The sequence below is a fragment of the Erythrolamprus reginae genome, chromosome 11, assembly GCF_031021105.1.
Source record: "Erythrolamprus reginae isolate rEryReg1 chromosome 11, rEryReg1.hap1, whole genome shotgun sequence".
NCBI lineage: Eukaryota > Metazoa > Chordata > Lepidosauria > Squamata > Dipsadidae > Erythrolamprus > Erythrolamprus reginae.
The window spans coordinates 38,328,897-38,347,701 of NC_091960.1; the positions used below are offsets into that span (position 1 = coordinate 38,328,897).

The 18,805-nt window shown below is 50.3% G+C and overlaps 3 protein-coding genes across 3 annotated transcripts; all 3 read right to left on the reverse strand.

Annotated features, from left to right (window-relative positions):
• Positions 1-751: 751 nt before the first annotated feature.
• On the reverse strand, positions 752-7,167 carry MRPS15 (mitochondrial ribosomal protein S15). Its single transcript, XM_070764499.1, has 8 exons — positions 7,013-7,167; positions 6,366-6,428; positions 5,838-5,913; positions 5,495-5,543; positions 4,302-4,386; positions 2,603-2,661; positions 1,172-1,363; positions 752-922 (listed from the first exon to the last, which is right to left on the reverse strand). The coding sequence occupies exons 1-8, from the start codon at positions 7,101-7,103 to the stop codon at positions 812-814; spliced, it is 726 nt and encodes a 241-aa protein (XP_070620600.1). The 5' UTR covers positions 7,104-7,167; the 3' UTR covers positions 752-811.
• Positions 7,168-10,163: 2,996 nt separating this feature from the next.
• LOC139174245 (ras-related GTP-binding protein C-like) lies at positions 10,164-16,631 on the reverse strand. The gene is made up of 7 exons (XM_070764500.1): positions 16,307-16,631; positions 16,006-16,209; positions 15,700-15,899; positions 14,797-14,911; positions 14,229-14,371; positions 13,421-13,569; positions 10,164-11,416 (listed from the first exon to the last, which is right to left on the reverse strand). The coding sequence occupies exons 1-7, from the start codon at positions 16,595-16,597 to the stop codon at positions 11,268-11,270; spliced, it is 1,251 nt and encodes a 416-aa protein (XP_070620601.1). The 5' UTR covers positions 16,598-16,631; the 3' UTR covers positions 10,164-11,267.
• Positions 16,632-17,758: 1,127 nt separating this feature from the next.
• Positions 17,759-18,609, reverse strand: MYCBP (MYC binding protein). The gene is made up of 5 exons (XM_070764503.1): positions 18,482-18,609; positions 18,310-18,382; positions 18,166-18,214; positions 17,939-18,068; positions 17,759-17,843 (listed from the first exon to the last, which is right to left on the reverse strand). The coding sequence occupies exons 1-5, from the start codon at positions 18,494-18,496 to the stop codon at positions 17,799-17,801; spliced, it is 312 nt and encodes a 103-aa protein (XP_070620604.1). The 5' UTR covers positions 18,497-18,609; the 3' UTR covers positions 17,759-17,798.
• Positions 18,610-18,805: the final 196 nt, after the last annotated feature.

Genomic DNA, 18,805 nt, shown 5'->3' on the forward strand with positions numbered 1-18,805 from the left:
CGGTGTGGAAAAGGTTCTCCATCCCTGGTACGGAGTCTCTAGAAGACCTCCAAAGTCCTTCCAACTCTGTTCTAGGGCTGCAAAGACAGGGAAGTAAAAAAACCTAAGAAGGTAAATATTTTGGCTTGAGCATTTCCAGGTTTTTCCCCTTAATTTCACATTATCATCTATTGAAAATGAAAAAGCAAGTTTTGTGAAATAAAATCCCTGAGACATCCAATAGGCCCTGTGCAAAAAAAGAGAGAGCCTTGGTTGTGCTCCTATTTCTTAGGCTGCATCCGGCCATGTTTTTCAGTACTTTAATATGGGCTACTGAGGAAAACAATGAAGCTGGAATATTTTTGAGTCGTAAATTAAGGCTCTCCACTTCCATGTCAAAAAGGAAACAGAGGCTTACAAGAAGAAGGGGCCACTGGGCCGAGTCCTGCAGGACGAGGACAGAGAATCAAAATGCTTTGGGTGAAATCAAATTTGGTGGTTCTCCTGCCCGGGACTCTGAGAATGGCAGAACAATCTCCATTAATATTTAGGTAACTGGAACACTAAGTAATACCTAACACGAGGGTCTCTGGACGTGGCAATTTTAAGACTTGTGGACACTGGGGAATTCTGAAAGTTAAAGTGCACAAATCTTAAAATTAACAAGTTTGAAGATTCCCGATCTAACATCCTTATTACTGCACCATATGCATGAAGTTAAAAAAAAAAGAGGACATGTGCCCATTTGCGCACAGAGATACAGATGAAAAACTGCTACTCAATGTTTTATTATCTTTTAAGATTTGTTCCTTGGTTTACGCTTTTCCTCCCGTCAACCTGGGGTCTCCTCCTTCGGCTGAGCCTGCGCCTTTAGTTCTTCATCTGGATTTTCCATCTGCTTCAATCTTTCCAGAGCTCTTAACTTTTGCTTCTCTTTGTAGACCTGCATATTAATGGGGAGAGATTTAGTGGGGAGTTTAGCTGCCCTGGAGAAGCCTGTGCTTCCACTGCCACCATACATGGAAGGTCCCCATCCCTTCGACTGCAGCTGCTGCAATGGGACAGAAAGGACCAAGCCATACGGAGCCTGCTCACCCCAAGCCCCATCGCCAGCCAATTCCCTACGCTACAGAAGCTGCCGGGGCCCAGGCTGTTGGCGTAGGTCCCCTCCGGCCAGCCCTTCTTAACCTACCAGATCTCGAAATTCCTTCTTGATAGCTGCGCGCCGTGTGATTTTCCGCCGGTATTGTGGAGGAGGCGCGTACTCAAGTTCCAGCTCCCGGCACGTCTTCTCAAAGATCTCATAGCGGGTGTTACGTAGGTATGTCAGCAACACGGTCCGCCGGTCAGTGGCTATCATCATACGGTTAAGGTTCTCCTTGTCCTAGAAAGTTGTAGCCTCTTCAGTGAATTATCCATGGATCCAAGTCTTTTAATTTTAATAACTTTCTGGTTATTAATTTAGTGGCAACATTTGCAAGTTTATTGAAAGACCAACACAGTGAACAGAAATAAACAACAGCAGTCATTCACCCTTAGGACCAACCGCAGAGACAGTGCAATATTTCCCCTGCCTATTTGCCCCTCCCCCTCACCGCCCCGAGACTCACTCGCGAGGCAAAGATCCCCATTATCAAGCCAGCCATCTCCTCTCCAGCCGTTCTCTGCCGGCTCCAGGAGCTCCGGTTGCAAAGCAGTGAGAGCAGGCCCGGAGCAGGACGAGGGCCCCCGAAGCCTCCTCCAGACTCACTGAGGCTGCCTGAGCTGGGCACTCAATCCGCCTTTGGAGCGCCAGGCAGCCTCGGTGAGTCTGGAGGAGGTTGGGATCGCGCCCCTGTCGGCTTCCATTCTCTATACGTCATGCCAAAAGCTTTTGCTCTGGAAAGTGGAAGCCTGCAGGGGAGCAAGATTGCGCCCTCGAAGGCTTCCGTTCCCCAGATTGGTCACACACGGCAGAGAATGAATGAAGATTGAATTGCAAAGTAAGTATGTGAACGGGTTGTGAGGAAAGGAAGACCAAGGGGAGCAAGACAAGGTCTAAGGCAGTTTAGGAAACCCTCAAAAAAGGTGGCTGTTGAGACTCTCAATCATCCAGGTTGGTTTTTTTCCCTTGAAGGTGTTTTGCTTCTCATGCAAGATAACTTCAATGAGAACTGAAACATCTTCAAGGAAAAAAGGAGGAGGCCCAGTTGCCTTTTGAAAAAAAGCACCTTTGGGTTCTCAAAACGGAAAAGCTCAGAATTTTAATGAACAATGTCCAACAAAATGATCGATGGACACGATGGAAGCAAGTACAGTTTGCAAGGTGAGAACACAGTGGTCAGCAATGGCCATTGGTTTCACTTCCCCCCCTTCTCTCACGCCTCCAGCTTTCTTCCCTTAAGGAACGTCACCTAACTCCCCAAGAAAAGGACGGTGTGGTGGGTCTGCCTCTGTGGTGGATGTGGCGAGGGTCAAGGATGAAGGATGAAGCACGTGGCGCCTGAAGATACCTGCATTCAGTAAGGGCCGCCAGAAATCCACCTCCCTGCCCCCCATTGGTTCCAACAAAATCTGCTGACTTAGAAGACAGAGTTTAGGGAGGCTGCACGACTGGCAGCTTAAACGCTGTGGGGACTCGTACCTTGGGGTGCAGGTGCAGGTGTTCTTTGAGGGTGCAGATCATGGCTGTCAAGTAGGCAACTAGAACATTGAAGAAAAAAAGTTAGAAAAGCTGCCGTTACATTTTCTTCTCCTATTCGAGAGGGTGCACCCGAACGTCAGCAGCCAGGCACACCTTGCAGAGGCGGGATTTCTTCCTGGGGAAAGGAAGTGACACGTGGGAATAGAATCCCCGGTTGCTGCTTCCGCGTCCTGCTGAAAGGAGGCAGAGCGATTCGCAACCATCGCAAGCCACACATTCTTCAAGGACCCTGTGTCTTCTTCCTTCTCCAATTCCTTCCGTGTTGCAATTTTTTGATACAAAAAGCATTGAGATAGGTACAATTACGATTGATTTTATTTTTCAAAATTAGATTTTACATCCTTTTTAACAACATTTGTGCAAGATGATGCACACCATGCTCCCACCTCCTATTTGCCCCGGAACAACAACCCTGTGAGGTGGGCTGAGAGACAGTGGTGGTCCCAAAGTCACCCAGATGCCTCTGTGCCTCAAGAAAGACTTTAATTGAAACGGTATTGAAACTGACGGTCTTGTATGTGTTTTCAAGAAATTGTTTTGGTTGAAGTTTACAGCCAACCTTCCAAGGCCGGATCTAAGGTTTACCTAACCAGAGGCACAAAGGGGTGGGGGGTGGGGCTACCACACCCCTCCCCCGCCTTGAATGCCCTGCCAATGTAATAAGCCTCATCACCCATGGGGTTAATGAGGACGACTGCAAGCTTTCTACCGCGTCTCCCTTCCAGTGAGGAGGAACAGCAGATGAACCCCAAGCACAATTTTCAGGTCCAATTTCTAGTCACTGCATGCCAACAATGTAGGAGGTGGGGCACAGATGGCCTAGCTGTGAGGGTGACACTGGTGTGGGGCACGTGGGCCCAATCCACCAAGCCCCTGCCTCGCCTCATGGCTGCAACACTGGATGTTGCTCAGCCTCCCGCCCCACGGTGGCTGCAAGCCAGCAGAAGGAGTGGGCCTGGGTGGGGTTGCCGGAGCCGCTGGGCTGAGCCAAGGCAGAGGTCAGAGCTTGGGTGGCCTGGCTGCGGAGGCCCCGAGGGGAGCCCATGCAGGACATGTGTGGCAGCTCCACCCCACTGCCTCACAGCAGACGCGCCACATGGCCTCCTGCCCCACTGCAAGAAAAGAATGTCGTGTACATGCCGCGGGGGGGGGGGGGGGGAAGGACAACTCACCCCCCCCCCCCAAAATAAAATAAGACCTCTTATTTTCAGGGAAAGGTAAGTAACTTTGTGATTTTACTCAAATCACCTACATTCTAAGCTTAGAGGCCATGAAAACATATACCTTCTCATTAGTCACAGAAGGCGACTGAATCCAATTACACTGACAGAAGTGCAGACCATGAGATTGGGAAAATAGAAAGAAGACATATGAATTCTTTTATATGAAAAGGAGTGAGTCAACTTCTAGAAGTTTCCAACAATACTTCACATCTCACCATTCCACAGATATTGCCGCTACTGTGGTGGTGTTTTTCCCCCTTCTGCTTGACCAGTTTCTGAGAACAGTAAGAAATGGAAAATCAAAACTGCCCAGATTTCCACGATGCCCTTGCAAACACAATGAGGTGACGCCAACCGTCTCCCTGGCAGCCATGGAGCGAAGGGGGAAGAGGGACAGCTTCCTCTTTCCTGCCTACCTTGAACTTCTGCAGATCCACAGTCATTGCTGCTCCTGCGCACTTTGGCTGCTAGCTGCTCTTTCTTCATTTTCACCTTTTCCTTCTGCAGGCACAAGCAGACGTTGGGGAATGGAAGTCAACAGATAAAAGGAAAATGCAAGTACACTTTCTCAACAAGTGCCGTACGTTAGTACTTCTCCATCTAGGGCTTCAGATGAAAATCCTGAGCGAAAGAGCCTCAAAGTTACTTGGTTACTGTAGAAGAAAGTGGGAGTTTTTCTGTCCTAGAACTCATAAAATTATGCTCAAACTTAATCACATCTGTTGCAACTGAGATTTGTAAAGCATGCTAAGATTCTTTTCATTCAAAAACTTTCATTACAACTGTTCTGGCTTGGTATTACTGTACTAACCAAGCTTAGAATTAAGAAGAATGATACAACTCAGAAATGGGTTGATTTGATCACCTGATTGTGTTCTGCAAACACAGTCACGAAGGACAATGAAGGGTCACAAACATCAAGGCTGTTGGTATACTGTAAAGGTTACAACAGCAATTGGGACCAGGAATTCTGTTGCTATGCAATGCAATTGTAAAGCATGTGACATAATCACAGCATTTAACAAGAGCAATTCCAGTAGTCTTGGCTATTATTGTGAGGACTGCAATTATAAATTGTTGATTATAGATCAAATGGACCTAGTATGTAAAATCCGGCATTAAACTTTAGTATTAATATAGCCTGATGCCTGTTTTCTATCCAGATCAGGCACTTACCTGAGGCCATATAATTGTAATCCAGTCCTCCTGCTGCATTATGCCGGCCAAAAATGGGCTGAGAGAGGCTCTGTGCAGCTGCAGCGTGGCCTGTTTTCAGCTGGCAAAGTGCTGCAGGAGGTTGAAAATGGACCATAGAGGGGTTGCACGCAGCCCCTCTACCCCCACAGCCCTTTTTGGCTGGCAGAGGCACTGCAGGGCAGTCCCTTTGGTATTTCCAGGCCAGCCCCCACAGGCCTGATTTAAGCATCCCGTGGGCCACATCCAACTCACATTCCTCGAGTTTGACACTCCTGCTCTAAAACAATAAAATAAGTGTTTTGGTAGCTCCTGTGATGTTTGTTCCCTGACCTAAGGTGATCTGAAGGGTTATTGGGTAGCAGTATTTGCTCCTAAATCTCAAATTTTCTATAAAAGGAAAACAAAAACTAACCTGGCTTGCCATTTCCAGAGACAGCATTCTTTTGACAACATCATTCACCCTGCAGGAAAGCACAGAGTTTCCCTGGATTTATTTTATTTTTTTAATTTCCTGAGAGGCTTAGCATTTGCCAGCGGCCTCAGATGGTTTTACAATATGGCAAAGGAATTAAAAGTAACGCTGAAGGGACTATTTTTTCCAGAGAATATTAACAGAGCTTATATTAAGGGTGGGTATTTTCTGAGCTTGTATTGCGGGAGCTCTTGTTCTTCCAACTGTAAAATAAGGTCACTAAGAGGCATTAGAAACCACACCCCCTCCACACCCATTTCCCTCTAATCCCTGCAAATCTTACTTGTCTACAGCTGAGACATTGGCGTAATCTTTCCTCAACATTGTAACAGGCAGATCATCCAGATGACTTGGGGTAGCTGAAAAGAAAGAAAGAATTGCTCTCCTGCTATACATTTTTGTTCAGCAATTATTTTTTCAATACTGATCAATATCTGTACTCCCCAAAATGGAATTTCAATATTTTCAAGATCCTTCTCAATTCCCTGCTGGCAAGGAGAAAGAAGGAAGTGGAAGAAAATTCCTAACTAAGACCAGTTGTTCAGAGGTCAGAAGTAAACCCAGCTCTCCAAATTTTGGAGCCAATGTGTCTGTTGATATGAAAAGGAAGGGAGGTACCACAGTTTACTTCTATCACCTTTTATTTTCCCATTTCGATGGATGAGGGTTTGGGATTACGAACAATGTTCAAATCCACAAACGAAAACATCCTCAGCAACCTAACTCCAAAGCAACCATCGTTTATTTAATTTACGGTCTTTCCACCCAGAAGGAACAATGAGGACCAAGCAGAACAATTTATAATACGTACCTTCTTTTTTTTTCCGGACAGGCCTGGCATATTCTCTGACTATTTGGAGAACAGGGCTCTTCCCTGAAAAGACAAAACATGCAAAACCAGTTCAGAACACCACACTGGGCAATGCAGTTCCATCTTCTTGCTGTAAGTCATGTAGTAACAAAAAATGTTACTTGACTCTCTCTTGATGTCTGCGGACATTAAGCAGCCTGTCCATCCAAGACAAGCACCACACGGAGAGCATATTTTCCGGTTTTCAAGAACCGGCTGTCGCCCCCCCCCCTTGCCTGCCGTTCTAAAACGCGGAGAGGAAGAAAAAAAGGCTTGTTTGGAAGCTCAGGGCGGCGTTTTCGAGACAGCTTTGCCCACCGCCGAGGTTTATTCAACGAAAGCGCCGGCGGGTTCCCGGAGACGCGAGACTGAAACCAGGCAGGGGTTAATCGGCTCCTGCCCCCTTTCCACCAAGCCGACGAGGCGCCCAGGGATGAGAACCGCCACGAGCCTCCCTCAAGCCCACCAGGCCGCGCTACTTCCCGCCAGAAATGGGGCAGCTCCATCGTAGCCCAGGCCGAAAGGGCCCCTCCGCCCGCCCGTCCTCCCCCCCCCGCATCCGCCGCTCGAGGCAGGGCAGAGGGGGCCGCCCGCCCGCCCTTCCTCACCGAGCCCCTGGCGCGCCTCTACCCCCGCCACGAGCTCGGGGCGGCTTCCCCCGGCGAGCGCAGAGGCGCCGCGCAGCACCAGTCGCAGCATCGCCGCCGGTCACGGACTGGGCGCCGCCATCTTGCGCGTCAGACGGCGCGCCACGAGGACCGAGTGCGGCGCGTAGAAAGGGCCGGCGGGGTCGCGCATGCGCTCTGGTTCAGCGGGAGGCGGTGGGAGGCGGCAGGGAGCGTCTCCTTGGGCGCCGTCCGTTGGGAGGGGCCTCGCCGGTCATCTAGTCCAGCCCCGCAGGGTCCCGTCAGCGGTGGCGGTGGGCGCAACCCTTTTAGGCTTCCCGCGCACGAGGAGAACTGGGGCCGCGCATGTGTGTGGGCCTTCCGTCCCTCCCCTGACTGTTTCTTTATGTTTACCTGTTTCATGCATTTGAACGTTAAGACATTTACTTGTACCTCCTTGTATGTTAACATTATATGACAAAATAAACATATGCCACGCGGGCGGGGGGGAGGGGGCTTTCAGAGCTGCTCAGGTGGGGCCTGGCCAGGGGGGGCTGCCGAGGTGGACGGGGGAGGTAATACAGGCGATGACCCCAACCTCCCAGATAGTAGCTAAGGCCCTCACACACTCTCGGGTGAAGAACGACCCCTCCACCCTAGATAATGCCTCATTACCACAGGTTTCAAAAAAGCCTTAGAAAGGGATGAGTGGTTAATAAACATACCTGCATAATAAAAGAGGAGTTAGATTGGGTGGGGAATAAGTTGTATGTCCCAGCTAGGGAAAGACTGAGAAGTATGCGAGCTTGTCAGGACTCCAAATTAGCTGGTCACTTTGGTTTTGCAAAAAGATTACATTTACTGAAATGGCAATTCTGGAGGCCTTGAGGGCATAGAAAGTTGATTAGCAAATTGTCCATTTGCGCCACCACTAAATGCAGGCAGGGAGCATCTCCCCCCCCCCCCCCAGGGTCTACTGCAGCTGGTGGCCGACTCTTCAGCACCATGGAGAGAGGTCTCCATGGATTTCATTGTTGAATTGGATCTGGGTGGCCACAGACCTTTTCTCAAAACAGGTTCATTCCATTCCATGCCAAAAGATCCCTACGGCTAGCGTCTTGGCTAAACATTTTAGTCCACATTCACTGCTTGCATATTTCAGGAAGAGAGGTCCAATTCACGCCCCAAAATGGAAGCTTTTGAAAATCTAGTTCGAACTGAGCAGGGAGTTCATTCTCGTCATAACCCAAATGGGGCCATGGAACGAACACACTCAGTTCTGAAACAGTACATGCACTGCTTTATTAATAACCGGCAGGACAACTGGACCGAACTACTGCCTTTTGCAGAAGTAACCTATAATGCAGTTCACGCTAGCAGAGGCTTTCCACAGGGCGAGAATTTGATGCTATGCCTGTGTTAGCCTCACACGAAGCAGCTATACTGCCTTTGAAACATTGGATCAGTCATTTGCAAACCATATGTCCAGTGGTCTGCAAATGTGATTTGCCCAGCTATCTTTTTATTTTTTAACCTGACAGGGAAGGAAATGTGTGTGTGTGTATGTGTGTGTGAATTCAGCAAACATACCTATCACGCCTATTTCCCCCACAACAACCCGGTGAGGGAGGCTGGCCTAAGAGTGAGTGATTGGCCGAAAGTCACCGGCCAGCCTTCACATCCAAGGGAGCCCAGAATTCAGTCTCTTGGTTTCTAGGCCGGCATCTCCTGCACGGCACCAAGTGGACTCTTTTGAACTGTTTACCTGAATGATACTGACAGAGGACGTGGTGGGGAGGCCTGACCTGAAAAGGCTTCACCTGGAATTATGGCAGGTGTTGAAAAGGAGCCAGAGAGACACAGCCGGATCCCTCCGTCCTGGGTAATTTGTGTTCAGTTGGGATCAGATGAAGAGGCAGGACAAGCAGGGCGCCATCTATTCCGGTCTTGTGGCATCTCTCTCTGTGCGTGTGTGCCCCCCCCCCCACTCTCTTATACGGAGCTCTTGAGGTCAGGCAGCTCAGCCCCCCCGGAGGCTGCTCTCTCCCCCCCCTTTCTTTGGGGGCCAATCCAAAGAGTATAAATATGATCAATATGAACAAAAAATTAAACCAATCCACTCCACTGCGGCCAGAATACATTTCAGCATCTTCATTATGAAGATATTGAGGTATTTCCTTTTGAAAAATTGGAGAAACTGCTCCACATTGTAAGTTTTAAAATTTGGATGCATCTTTTGGGGTTCATGTATCCCTGCTCTCTTCCCCCCCCCCCTTTCGTTGGGGCCAATCCCTTTGAACCCTGTGCTTTTTTCCTGCTTCAAGGCAGACCTCAGTGAAGGCTCTCCTCCCCATCACCATGTTACAACACCTTCATCAGCAGTAGAGAAGGCAGGGGCACCTCATTCAGGCACTCCTGCCTTGGTCATCTATTCTATTATTCACTCATCACAAAACCTCCACAACTGTAAAACCTACAAACCTGAAACCTGGCACCTACATTCCTCTCGGCTTTAGGTGCTCGCTAAGAAAGGTTTTTTTAAAATGACCATCACATCTTTAGTATTCCTTATACAGTATTATATTAACACGCTCTGATGCTAAGGAGTTAAGACATTCTACTCCCCCTCCCCACCTGAAAAGAACTCTGTTCCAACTGCCACTTGTCTTATATTAACACGCTCTGATGCTACCCCTTAGCTAAACTGGACATGGGCGTGACTTTTAACTGTAAATTAAAAGTTTCTATATTTTTAAAATAATACAATTTAATGCAAAACCTGAGTCAACAGATTTGCCTGCATACCAATTGCAGGCCGCTAATTCCTTAAGCATTCCTTCTACACCTTTCTGAAAAGGTGGTTTACGTGTTTACTCTCTGCAGTGTTTATAGGTTCAAAATAAGGAAAAATGTAAAAGTATGAACGTAGCAAAAAGGTGCCCCAAGAGAAATACACAGCACTGCGTGGCAAAAACAGCTGGTTAGTTTTGCTTACAAGTTGAAAGAAAACATGGTAAAGCAGAACCTATAAGGTGTTTATTAGAATCTGGGACTACAGCCACTAATTTATTCCGCCACAATATATGTGTATTCACAACTTCCCCCTGGACACTAAAGCCTGTCTTTCCCTGTATTTAATTCAGAGGAGAAGCACTTGTCCAGATAAAGATCTTTTATTAAAATAGTTTGGGAACATATCCGCTCCGGACAGAACCTTCCGGCAGAATGCAAACACCTGTGAAGAGGGTTAAAGCCTGTTAACTCTTCAACAAACTCCCACTGACATTTTGAGTCAAGAACAGAGTCTGGGGCTCTGGAAGCGCTGCCACCATTAAGAGAATGGCATTTACCTGCCCAAACACAGAGGATTCACAGAAAACATTTCAGCAGATGGAAAGTATTCCTATGCAAGGGAGTTTCACCCGTGGTGGAAAATGAGCAAAATTGTGGCCAACTTCTAGCAACCCAAACCTAGAATCGCTCCGCTCTCGTCAAAGCCGTACGTATTTTTAAAAAAATAAACCGACCCTCTAGGTGACCACGTGGCCTCAAGGATGAGATACAGAATGAATTCTAGCCACATCAGCCACAGCCGGATGGAATGGGATGATCCGGGAAGAGCGCGAAGGTTCCTCCCGATCAGTCGGGCCGCATTCTCGGGCAGGGCGCTCACCTCCGCCCCCCCGCTGAGGGCGCCAGCGCTGCCCAAAGCGGCTTCAGACCAACCGTGTAAAGGAATGAGTCAGAAAAGAGGGCGGGGACGAACGCAGGAGCCTGGCAACGCAAGACAGGACACTTCACGCAGCTCTGAGCACAGTGAGCGCTAGGAAAGCAGGCAAGCGCTCTCCTCCCGTGGGTTTGCAGAGGCGGCGTCACAGGAGAGATTACTTTTTTCAGGCACTGCCACAAAACCGTGCGATAACGCGGGTGGAATGTGTTGAGCAGGTCCTCAAAGAAATGAGGAACCCCGCTAGAATTTCAGAGCCTCTGGAGCACGCGGCCTGATCCTGGAACAAGCGAGGAAGCTCCCCCATGGAGGAGGGGCCGCCTGCCTCCTCCCACCGAAAGGCGCCACTCTGCATCTCGGCTTCCCCTCGGTCACTCCCGGGGGTCCGGGTGAGCCGTGACAACAAGGCCCCAAGGCAGACTCCGCTTGCTCCAAAGGAAAGGGAAGGCATCGTGCTGCCGGCCCTCCGTGCTGCGGCTCCAGCCCCCATCCAGACCCAGGGGAGACAAGCAAGCCCCAGGCCGTCCCCACTCAGTCCTCCTTCGGGGTGCCGTTGTGAGTCACTGCTTTCAGGTTGGGAATGTTGGCTGGATGGCCGCAGGGGCGGTGGGAGGAAACGCCCACTTCAAAGACCTCGTGGATGGCCTTTTGGAAGCAGTGGAAATTATAGTCTATGAGGCCTGCGAAGAAAAGAGGAGGGGGGGGAGGAGGGGAGGGAAGAGAGGCATCAGTTGGGAAGAGCCCAGGAAACGAGAGGTGTGATGTGGAAGCTTCCGAGACTGAGAGGCGCTGGATTCTCCTGAGCTGGGATGGGAAGCAACCCACTTCGGGTGCAGAACAGCTGTCTTAAGCCCCCCATCTCTCCTACTCCCTTGCCCTGCCCCTCCCACAGAAAACCCCTGGTTTCCAATTCCCCTCCTGCCCTCTTGCGAGGAAGCAGCTCGTAAGAAGATACTGGTTTTATCGTTGTTGTGGGCCGCCCCGAGTCTTCGGAGAGGGGCGGCATACAAATCTAATAAATTATTATTATTATTATTATTATTATTATTATTATTATTATTATTATTATTATTATTATCCTCCTTACAAAAAGAGACCCGCCTGAAAGCGAAAAGTGATCTCGGCCCCCCGAGACTTGATAAGCAGCACAGCCGGCGATGCTGCACTCAAGCAGGCACTCTCTTCCCAATGGGCAGTTGCAAAAAAGGTCCTCAATATGTCCATATGCCGAAGCTATGATTCTCTACTAAGAGAGGCTGCACTCGGCTTCCAACCCTCTCCAAAGCAACTGCACTGACACTTACTTATATACTGGTCCCTCGTGCTTCCCAGCACTCTCTGAGCACCCTCTTCATATGGGATCAAGCAATTAGAATAATTCCAGAACGCTGAACTGAGCAGGGTCTCCCGGGAAATTGTTTGAAAGTTGGGTTGGGCAAAGAAAAGCAGGCTTCTTAGCAGATGCCCGAGGCATTTCCAAAGACACAGCAGGAAGGTTTGACTTTTTAGAGGTTTCTTATAGAAAAAAAGTGGAAAAGGCAAACAACTACTTCTAAGAGAGATTATTATTATTATTATTATTATTATTATTATTATTATTATTATTATTAATTAGATTTGTATGCCACCCCTCAAAGAATGTATGGCAAGCAAGCTTTTCCGAGGATTCCCGACCTCTTCTTCTCCTGGCTTACCAAAAATGTTCTATCAACTGTGGGGCACCTACTCAACAAAACATCTCCAAGAAGCATTTTGGAAAACACACAGAATTTTGTGCAAATATTTGAACATTTATATTAGTGTTCTAACTACAGACCGACTGACGCATAGTCAGGGGACAGATTCCGATTATATCAATCCAAGCAATTTTCAACCAGTTCCATTTGCCATAATTCTAGGATTCCCAATGCTGTCTGGCATTTAATGTAATTTTAGGATAATGCCCTTTTTCTTGATTGCCATTTGCCCAAGGGTACAAACACTTGCTATAGATAGGTTATATGGCCACCCCCTCCCTCTGTGACTCTGGGTGGTAATTTATGACGTGGCTCTCTAGCTAATGTATTACAGCAGCGGTCTCCAAGCTTCCTGGCACCAGGGACCAGTTTCGGAAGAAAAAGTGTCTTCCATGGACTGGGCGGAGATGGTTTCCCATGCAACCAACATCCTCTCCCTGTGCAGATGAAGCTTTGCTCGCTCACCCACTGCTCGTATGGCCCAGTTCCTAAGAGGCTGTGGACGGACACCAGGAATTGGGGATCCCTGGGTTAGAGAAATTGCCCTCCCTCCCTCCCAGCCTAGAATAATTATCCCATTGCGTGTTGGGGCAATGTTTAATGCAGTTTTAATTTGTCTTGATAGTTTTGTGGAGCTAATAGATGAAACAAAAGGACATTCCGAACAGCCACTGCTTCCAATCATTTCTAACGTTGCTCCTTATACGATACTTGGAACACTTGTAGTATATTCCAACTTTTACCTCACTAGGGCACAGCCAGCTCAGACTAAATATTTCAGATGAAACTGTTTTGCCCTGAGTTTGAAGCAGAGCGTATTTTTTATTTTGGAAATAATAACAAAACTATGATTAGTGTTTTTAATGGTGTTGTTTGTGCTGCTGGTCCGTGAAAGTTGGATTGATTCACGGAACAAAATTATGAGGTGCGGAAGCCCATTTTACTCACCTTTGCGTTCAAAGCTTTCTTCTCTGAGGATACACACCAAGGCTAGGAATTTTGTCACTTCTTTTAAATATAAAACAGTTGTGTTGTTGAGTTTAATAATTGCCATTGATTCCTCGTCATATGCACTACCGCTGCCATCTTCTTTTAACCTGGAGGAGGTGGAAGGAGAAAGGCTGCTCAGCACACCGAGGTTCGGACTGAGCACGTAGCAACTCAGATGCCTCATTTACATTTAAGCAACTGAACAGAATTTTATAAGAAGTTTACAATCTTTACGACAACTTCAGAAATGTACATTTGCTTTTTAGCTTACAAATCTTTTCTATCCTTAAAAAGGTAAAGGTTCCCCTCGCAGAGATGTCCTAGTTGTTCCCAACTCTAGGGGGCGGTGCGCTAACTAAGCGCCAAAGGCGCACGGAACGCTATTGTATATCCTTACATTTATATTCATATTAATTTGCATTAATATAAAAGTCATCCTGTTATTTTATTTATTCATTAAATGTATAGGCTGCCCATTTCATTGACAAGGTAACTCTGGGCAGCAGTTATATTTTGACAGAAATACCCGTACTGTGATCATGACGCGAGACATACCAGGCTTCATAAAGACGCCTGCTCAGGATTCTAGACAAAATTATGCCAACAATAAGCAAGGCCGAATAGCATCCCCCGGCTCATAAACTAAATCCTTCACAATTTTAAGGTTAACCTGCACTTCTCAAAATATCCCTGGACAGTAAATGATCTTAGATGTCAGTGGCTTCTTTCACGGCTGTTGTTCCATACTCCTACAGCATTTACTTACCCATATATGCAAGAAACATCAATGACAACGTCAATCATGTCGCAGCATAACTCGTAGGACTGCATGTCAACAGGAGAACTGTCTGTTGCAATATAGATCTTGCTGACAACATCAAAAAGGAAAGCTTTCTCAATCCCCGAGTTCTTCAGAAAATGAAAAGACAAGTTTAAATTAAGATTACATCTCACAAATGCCCACATTTGTCCCAAGATCCATTTGCTTTTATTCATTTTGCAATACTTTATTGCATATACTTAGGAGGTAAAAATATCCACGCTATAAAGGAATTATTAAACACAGCACGCATTTTAATAATTTTACTAGCGTGCAAACCAAATCTTTTGACAAATGAAGATTATTAGTTTAAAATGTCTAATATAAACCAGATAATCTGTTAAAGCTCAACAAGACCGAGCAGTTTCCAACCCACCTCTGCTTCTGAGGCAAAAGGTCTTTCCAAGATCTCTCGGTGTCAATTTCACCATCTCCTAAACGAAAACTACCCATTGGCTGAATTTCACCACATTATTCGCCCTTTCCAGATGTGGAGTAATTAACTGTCACTTACTGATATAAAGATGTTCAGCAAGTTTTCCAAAGTGGGCAGCTGAGGGATGAGCTTTTGCACCACTTTGCTGAAGGCTTCAAATATTGAGTGATCATAGATGCTGGTCAAATAAAAGCTAAAAAAAACCATAAACAAGAACTTTATAATTAGTTCAACTGGAATCTGTTGAAATCCACTTCTTTGTGTGATTCACAATTAACTAACAGAAATTCAAAAAAACCCGACACCGTCAGAAAAATACCAGATGAGAAAAAGTAGACTTGCTAATTGTGACAGCATTTGAGATTCAGAAAATTCTGGGCCTCGGCTGTTCCCCTCCCCACCCCAAAATTAGAGGAGAGTCATTAAACAAGGGTGCGTGGGGAAGGCCCCTGGAAGCTGAGCAGAGGCCCAGGCCCAGCTGCCCTGGCCCTCCCAAGGCCTCCTGCACCAGGAAGCCGCACGCGCCCCCTCCTGCCCCCTGGCCTCACAGGCCTTTCTTTCCCCACGCTCACTGGGTCTCCCCAGGGCTGATTCCCACCCAGCGGCCCAAACACCCTCCTCCTCTTCCAGAGCACTAGAATGGATCGCTTTGTCGCACGGCCGCATGGCACAATTCTGGAGGTTGCTGCCACTTTGTGTGTGAGACCAAATGGCAGCCACAGTTGTGCAGCCGGGGAACAAGGTGTGCCATTTTGCTGCTTCAGGCCGAGTGCAGAGTGCTTTCTGCCGCATTCAGGCCTTGTGAAGGCCGCAAAACGCAGCACTTTGGGGTCGGGCCCTCGGCAGCGGCATCTTGCGGCCAGGGGGAAATGGCGGCCCCTTCTGGAGTCCTGCCACGGGTGCCATCAGAAGAGCCTTTCTTTGAGGAAAGAGGCCTCCTTGCTCTTCCCACCTCCCGGACACTGCAGACGTTTCGCTTGCCTGAGATGTAGTTTCTCCAAGCCGGCATCGGCCAGGTCATCGTTGGCTCTTTGGTGGATGTCCCTCTGCGTCTCAATTTTATGGTCATCCGATAAGCCGTCCACTTTGTGGATGAAGACTTCAAAGTTCATTTCCGGATTGATTTTGTAGGCTTTGGAAACCGTCACGTGCAGCCTGGTCAATGCCTCCACGTAGTCGTCCTGCGGAGGAAGCGGGAGAGGCCTGTAGAAGCTGCTGGGCTCCTCCTTGAGTGGGTGGGGGGATGAGTGGGTGGGGGGCCCCGGCCTTCCCCTCCGGCCCCCCCACCTGGGCGTCGATGACGTAGATGAGGGCCCCGGTGCCGCGGAAGATCATCTCGTAGTCGAAGGTGGGGTCGAAGAAGTCCATCTGGCCGGGGAAGTCCCAGATCTGGAAGTTGACGAAGGAGCTGCTGGAGACGTCGTCCTTGTAGATCTTGTTGGTGCTCTCCAGGAAGAGCGTCTCGTTGGGGGACATCTTGTGGAAGACCACCTGCCATGGGGGGGAGGGAGAGGGAGGGGCACAGAGGAGGTTCAGCCCCGCCCGCCCCGCCCCCCTTACGCCCCCCCGCCCCTCCCCCCCACGGCACCTTCTGGATGGAGGACTTCCCGCTGCGCCGCAGCCCCATCAGCAGGATGCGGGGCTGCTTGGAGGCGTCGCCCCCGCCGGCCCCCAGCCCGCCCCCCGCCAGGCCCAGCCCGGCCCCGCCGCCGCCCCCCGCCGGGCCCCCCTCGCCCGCCCCCTCCCCCTCCTCGCCCTCCTCGGCGCCGTAGCCGAAGTCTTTGGGGAAGGCCTCGCCCGCGCCCAGGCTGCCCGCGGACAAAGCGCCGCCCGACAGCCCCGCCGGCTCCTCGGCCGCCCCGAACGGCATGGCCGCCATGACCAGCCGGGCCCCAGGCGGACGCCCAGCCGATTGGCCCGCGACCGCGCCGCCCCCACGTGACCGCCTCCCCGCCTCCCGCAGGGCTGCTTCCGGGCCCTGGCCGCCGCGGGCGCCCCCTCCGGCCGGGTGGTGGCAGGGCAGCCAAGCGCCAGGCCCCCCCACCCCTTCGGAGTCCCCGAGAACGAGGGGGGGGGGGGGAGATGACTGCAATTAGATTTAAATTGACTCTCACAGCTGTGCATACTTATCCAATAGCCGTATAAACCTAGCGAATTGCAACTACTAGTTTGTTAACATTTGTAATTGTGAAAAATATATTTGCGTTGTTAGCAAACTCCCTTACTTTACACCTGTAATTCTCAGCCTCTTATTTTCTTTCCCCAGAACCCTTTATTCCATCTAAACTTGATTTTTTTTCATCCTTTTTATCTACTCTTCCTCCCAATTCTAGGCAGGTTTCATCTTGTGAAGTAGTAAATATCTTAACTCTGTAATGAGCAATTATTTCAAAATATTACTCTCACTCATTAAAACTTTGGACTGAAAGACGAATATATTCCTATGGGGGTATATCTATACCTTCCATAGCTAGACATACAGGCCATGGTCAACTGACAATGAGGACTCGATAAATTGGGATGTTGTCCTTGAGTGATGCTCTCATGGCTTTTTCACCTACCCTTTAAGCATGGCAATCTGTCTGGTCCCAGGTGCCATTATTAACCTAATCCCACATTATTAGGTGTCACCATTTCCTGCTGGCTTCGTGGAGAAGCCGGACAAAACTTCCAAGTCCAAGGAGAGCAAGTGGCTCCTGCCCACTGGGAGAGGGGACAAGGGTGTGCGCTGCAGGTCAGGACGGGCGAAAGGGGCAGCAGTACCATCAGGAAGGAACAGCCCACATAGACTGCTTGAGTGAAGGTGCACAGGTGGATCATGGGGAAGGTTGCAAATGGGGAAAAAGCAATGATGGCTGCAAATGTCCAGACTGTGACCACAGCTGTGCTGGGATGGCCAGAATCCCAAGGGTCAGCCGCACTGGACCTTCAACGGGTTGCAGAACAAGCTGCGCAGCTTTGCACCGAAAGGGGCCCACGGTCTGAACTGCCCCCCAAGTGAAGCCACCATGGTCCCAAGAAAAAGCCACAAGAGCCCAAGTTGCGTCCTTCCAGAGCTTTTATTGAGGTGCCTACAAGGCTTATTCTCCCCGCTTCTCTTCTTGCGGCGGTTCGTACTGGGCCAGCTGCAAAGGAGGAGGAGGAGGGCCAGGCGGTTAGTCTCCCGGCCAGAGCGACAGGCCGAGGCCACTGCCGGGGACACCCCCCCACCCCGCTTTACCTTGGCCTTCAGCTTCCGGTTCTCGTCCAAGAGGGCCTCGTACTTCTCCTTCATCTCCGCCACCTCCAGGCGCAGGGCTTCCACCTCCGGGTTCTCGGGCGCCGCCGCTCCCAGGTGATGCTTCAGGAAGCTGAGATGCCGGAGTCAAGGGCCGCCGCGCCACCCCGAGGACCCCGCCCGCCCCCCGCCCCCCGCCCGCCCCTCCCGGCCTGGCCGTGCAAGGATACTCGAGGGCGCAGCTGGGCTTCTCGGGCTCCTCGTAGAGCGCCACCAGCACTGCGGGCGACAAAGCGGAAGCGGCGCTGGGCACCCGGAGGGCGGAACACCCCCCCGCCGCCCCCGACTCGCCGCCGCCCCCGTCCCCCCCTCACCTTTGGTCAGCGTGTCCATCACGCCGGACTTCTCCAGGTAGCGCCGGAACTGCTCCCGCTTGGAGTCGGCGGCCTACACCGCAGGGCGGGCGGGGAGGGAGGGAGGAGTCAGGCGCGGCCCGCTCCTCCCCCAAAAACCCGGGCCCGTCCCCCGCCCCCCTCCCCCACTTACCTTGTAGGTGGCCATGAGTGACTTCGGCTCCTCTCGCTGCTTCTGCGGCTGCTGCTGCTGCTCCCGGGCCAGCCGCGCAGGAAACGGGAGGACGCGTGCGCCGCCGCCCGCCTCTTGAGCGCGCCGCGGCGTCCGCGCGTCGCCATGGACACCAGTGGCACCGCCCCCACGGGCCCCTCCCCTTCCGCCGCCGGCTTCCCCCTCTGCGCTTCTTTGGGACGGAGGAGGAGGAAGAGGGCGGGGCCGAGGCGCTTTTTTCCGGTGGGGGGCGGGGTACTTTGCGGGAGGGGGAGGAGCCGCGCGAGGCGGGGGCGGGGGCAGGGG

Bases quoted from the DNA above. Each gene is read 5' to 3' on its own strand.
- MYCBP (XM_070764503.1), bottom strand. The intron at 18,215-18,309 runs GTGAGGGGGGGA...TGTCGCCCGCAG, and splicing joins GATGGACACGCTGACCAAAG to TGCTGGTGGCGCTCTACGAG. The intron at 18,069-18,165 runs GTATCCTTGCAC...CCGGCATCTCAG, and splicing joins AAGCCCAGCTGCGCCCTCGA to CTTCCTGAAGCATCACCTGG.
- LOC139174245 (XM_070764500.1), bottom strand. From the start codon at position 16,597: ATGGCGGCCATGCCGTTCGGGGCGGCCGAGGAGCCGGCGGGGCTGTCG. The intron at 14,912-15,699 runs GCAAGCGAAACG...GGTTTTTTTTAG, and splicing joins TTGGAGAAACTACATCTCAG to CTTTTATTTGACCAGCATCT. The intron at 14,372-14,796 runs GTAAGTGACAGT...CATTTTCTGAAG, and splicing joins TGCTGAACATCTTTATATCA to AACTCGGGGATTGAGAAAGC.
- MRPS15 (XM_070764499.1), bottom strand. From the start codon at position 7,103: ATGCTGCGACTGGTGCTGCGCGGCGCCTCTGCGCTCGCCGGGGGAAGC. The intron at 6,429-7,012 runs GTGAGGAAGGGC...TTGTCTTTTCAG, and splicing joins AGAGGCGCGCCAGGGGCTCG to GGAAGAGCCCTGTTCTCCAA. The intron at 4,387-5,494 runs GTTAGTTTTTGT...TTGTGCCTGCAG, and splicing joins CTCTGGAAATGGCAAGCCAG to AAGGAAAAGGTGAAAATGAA.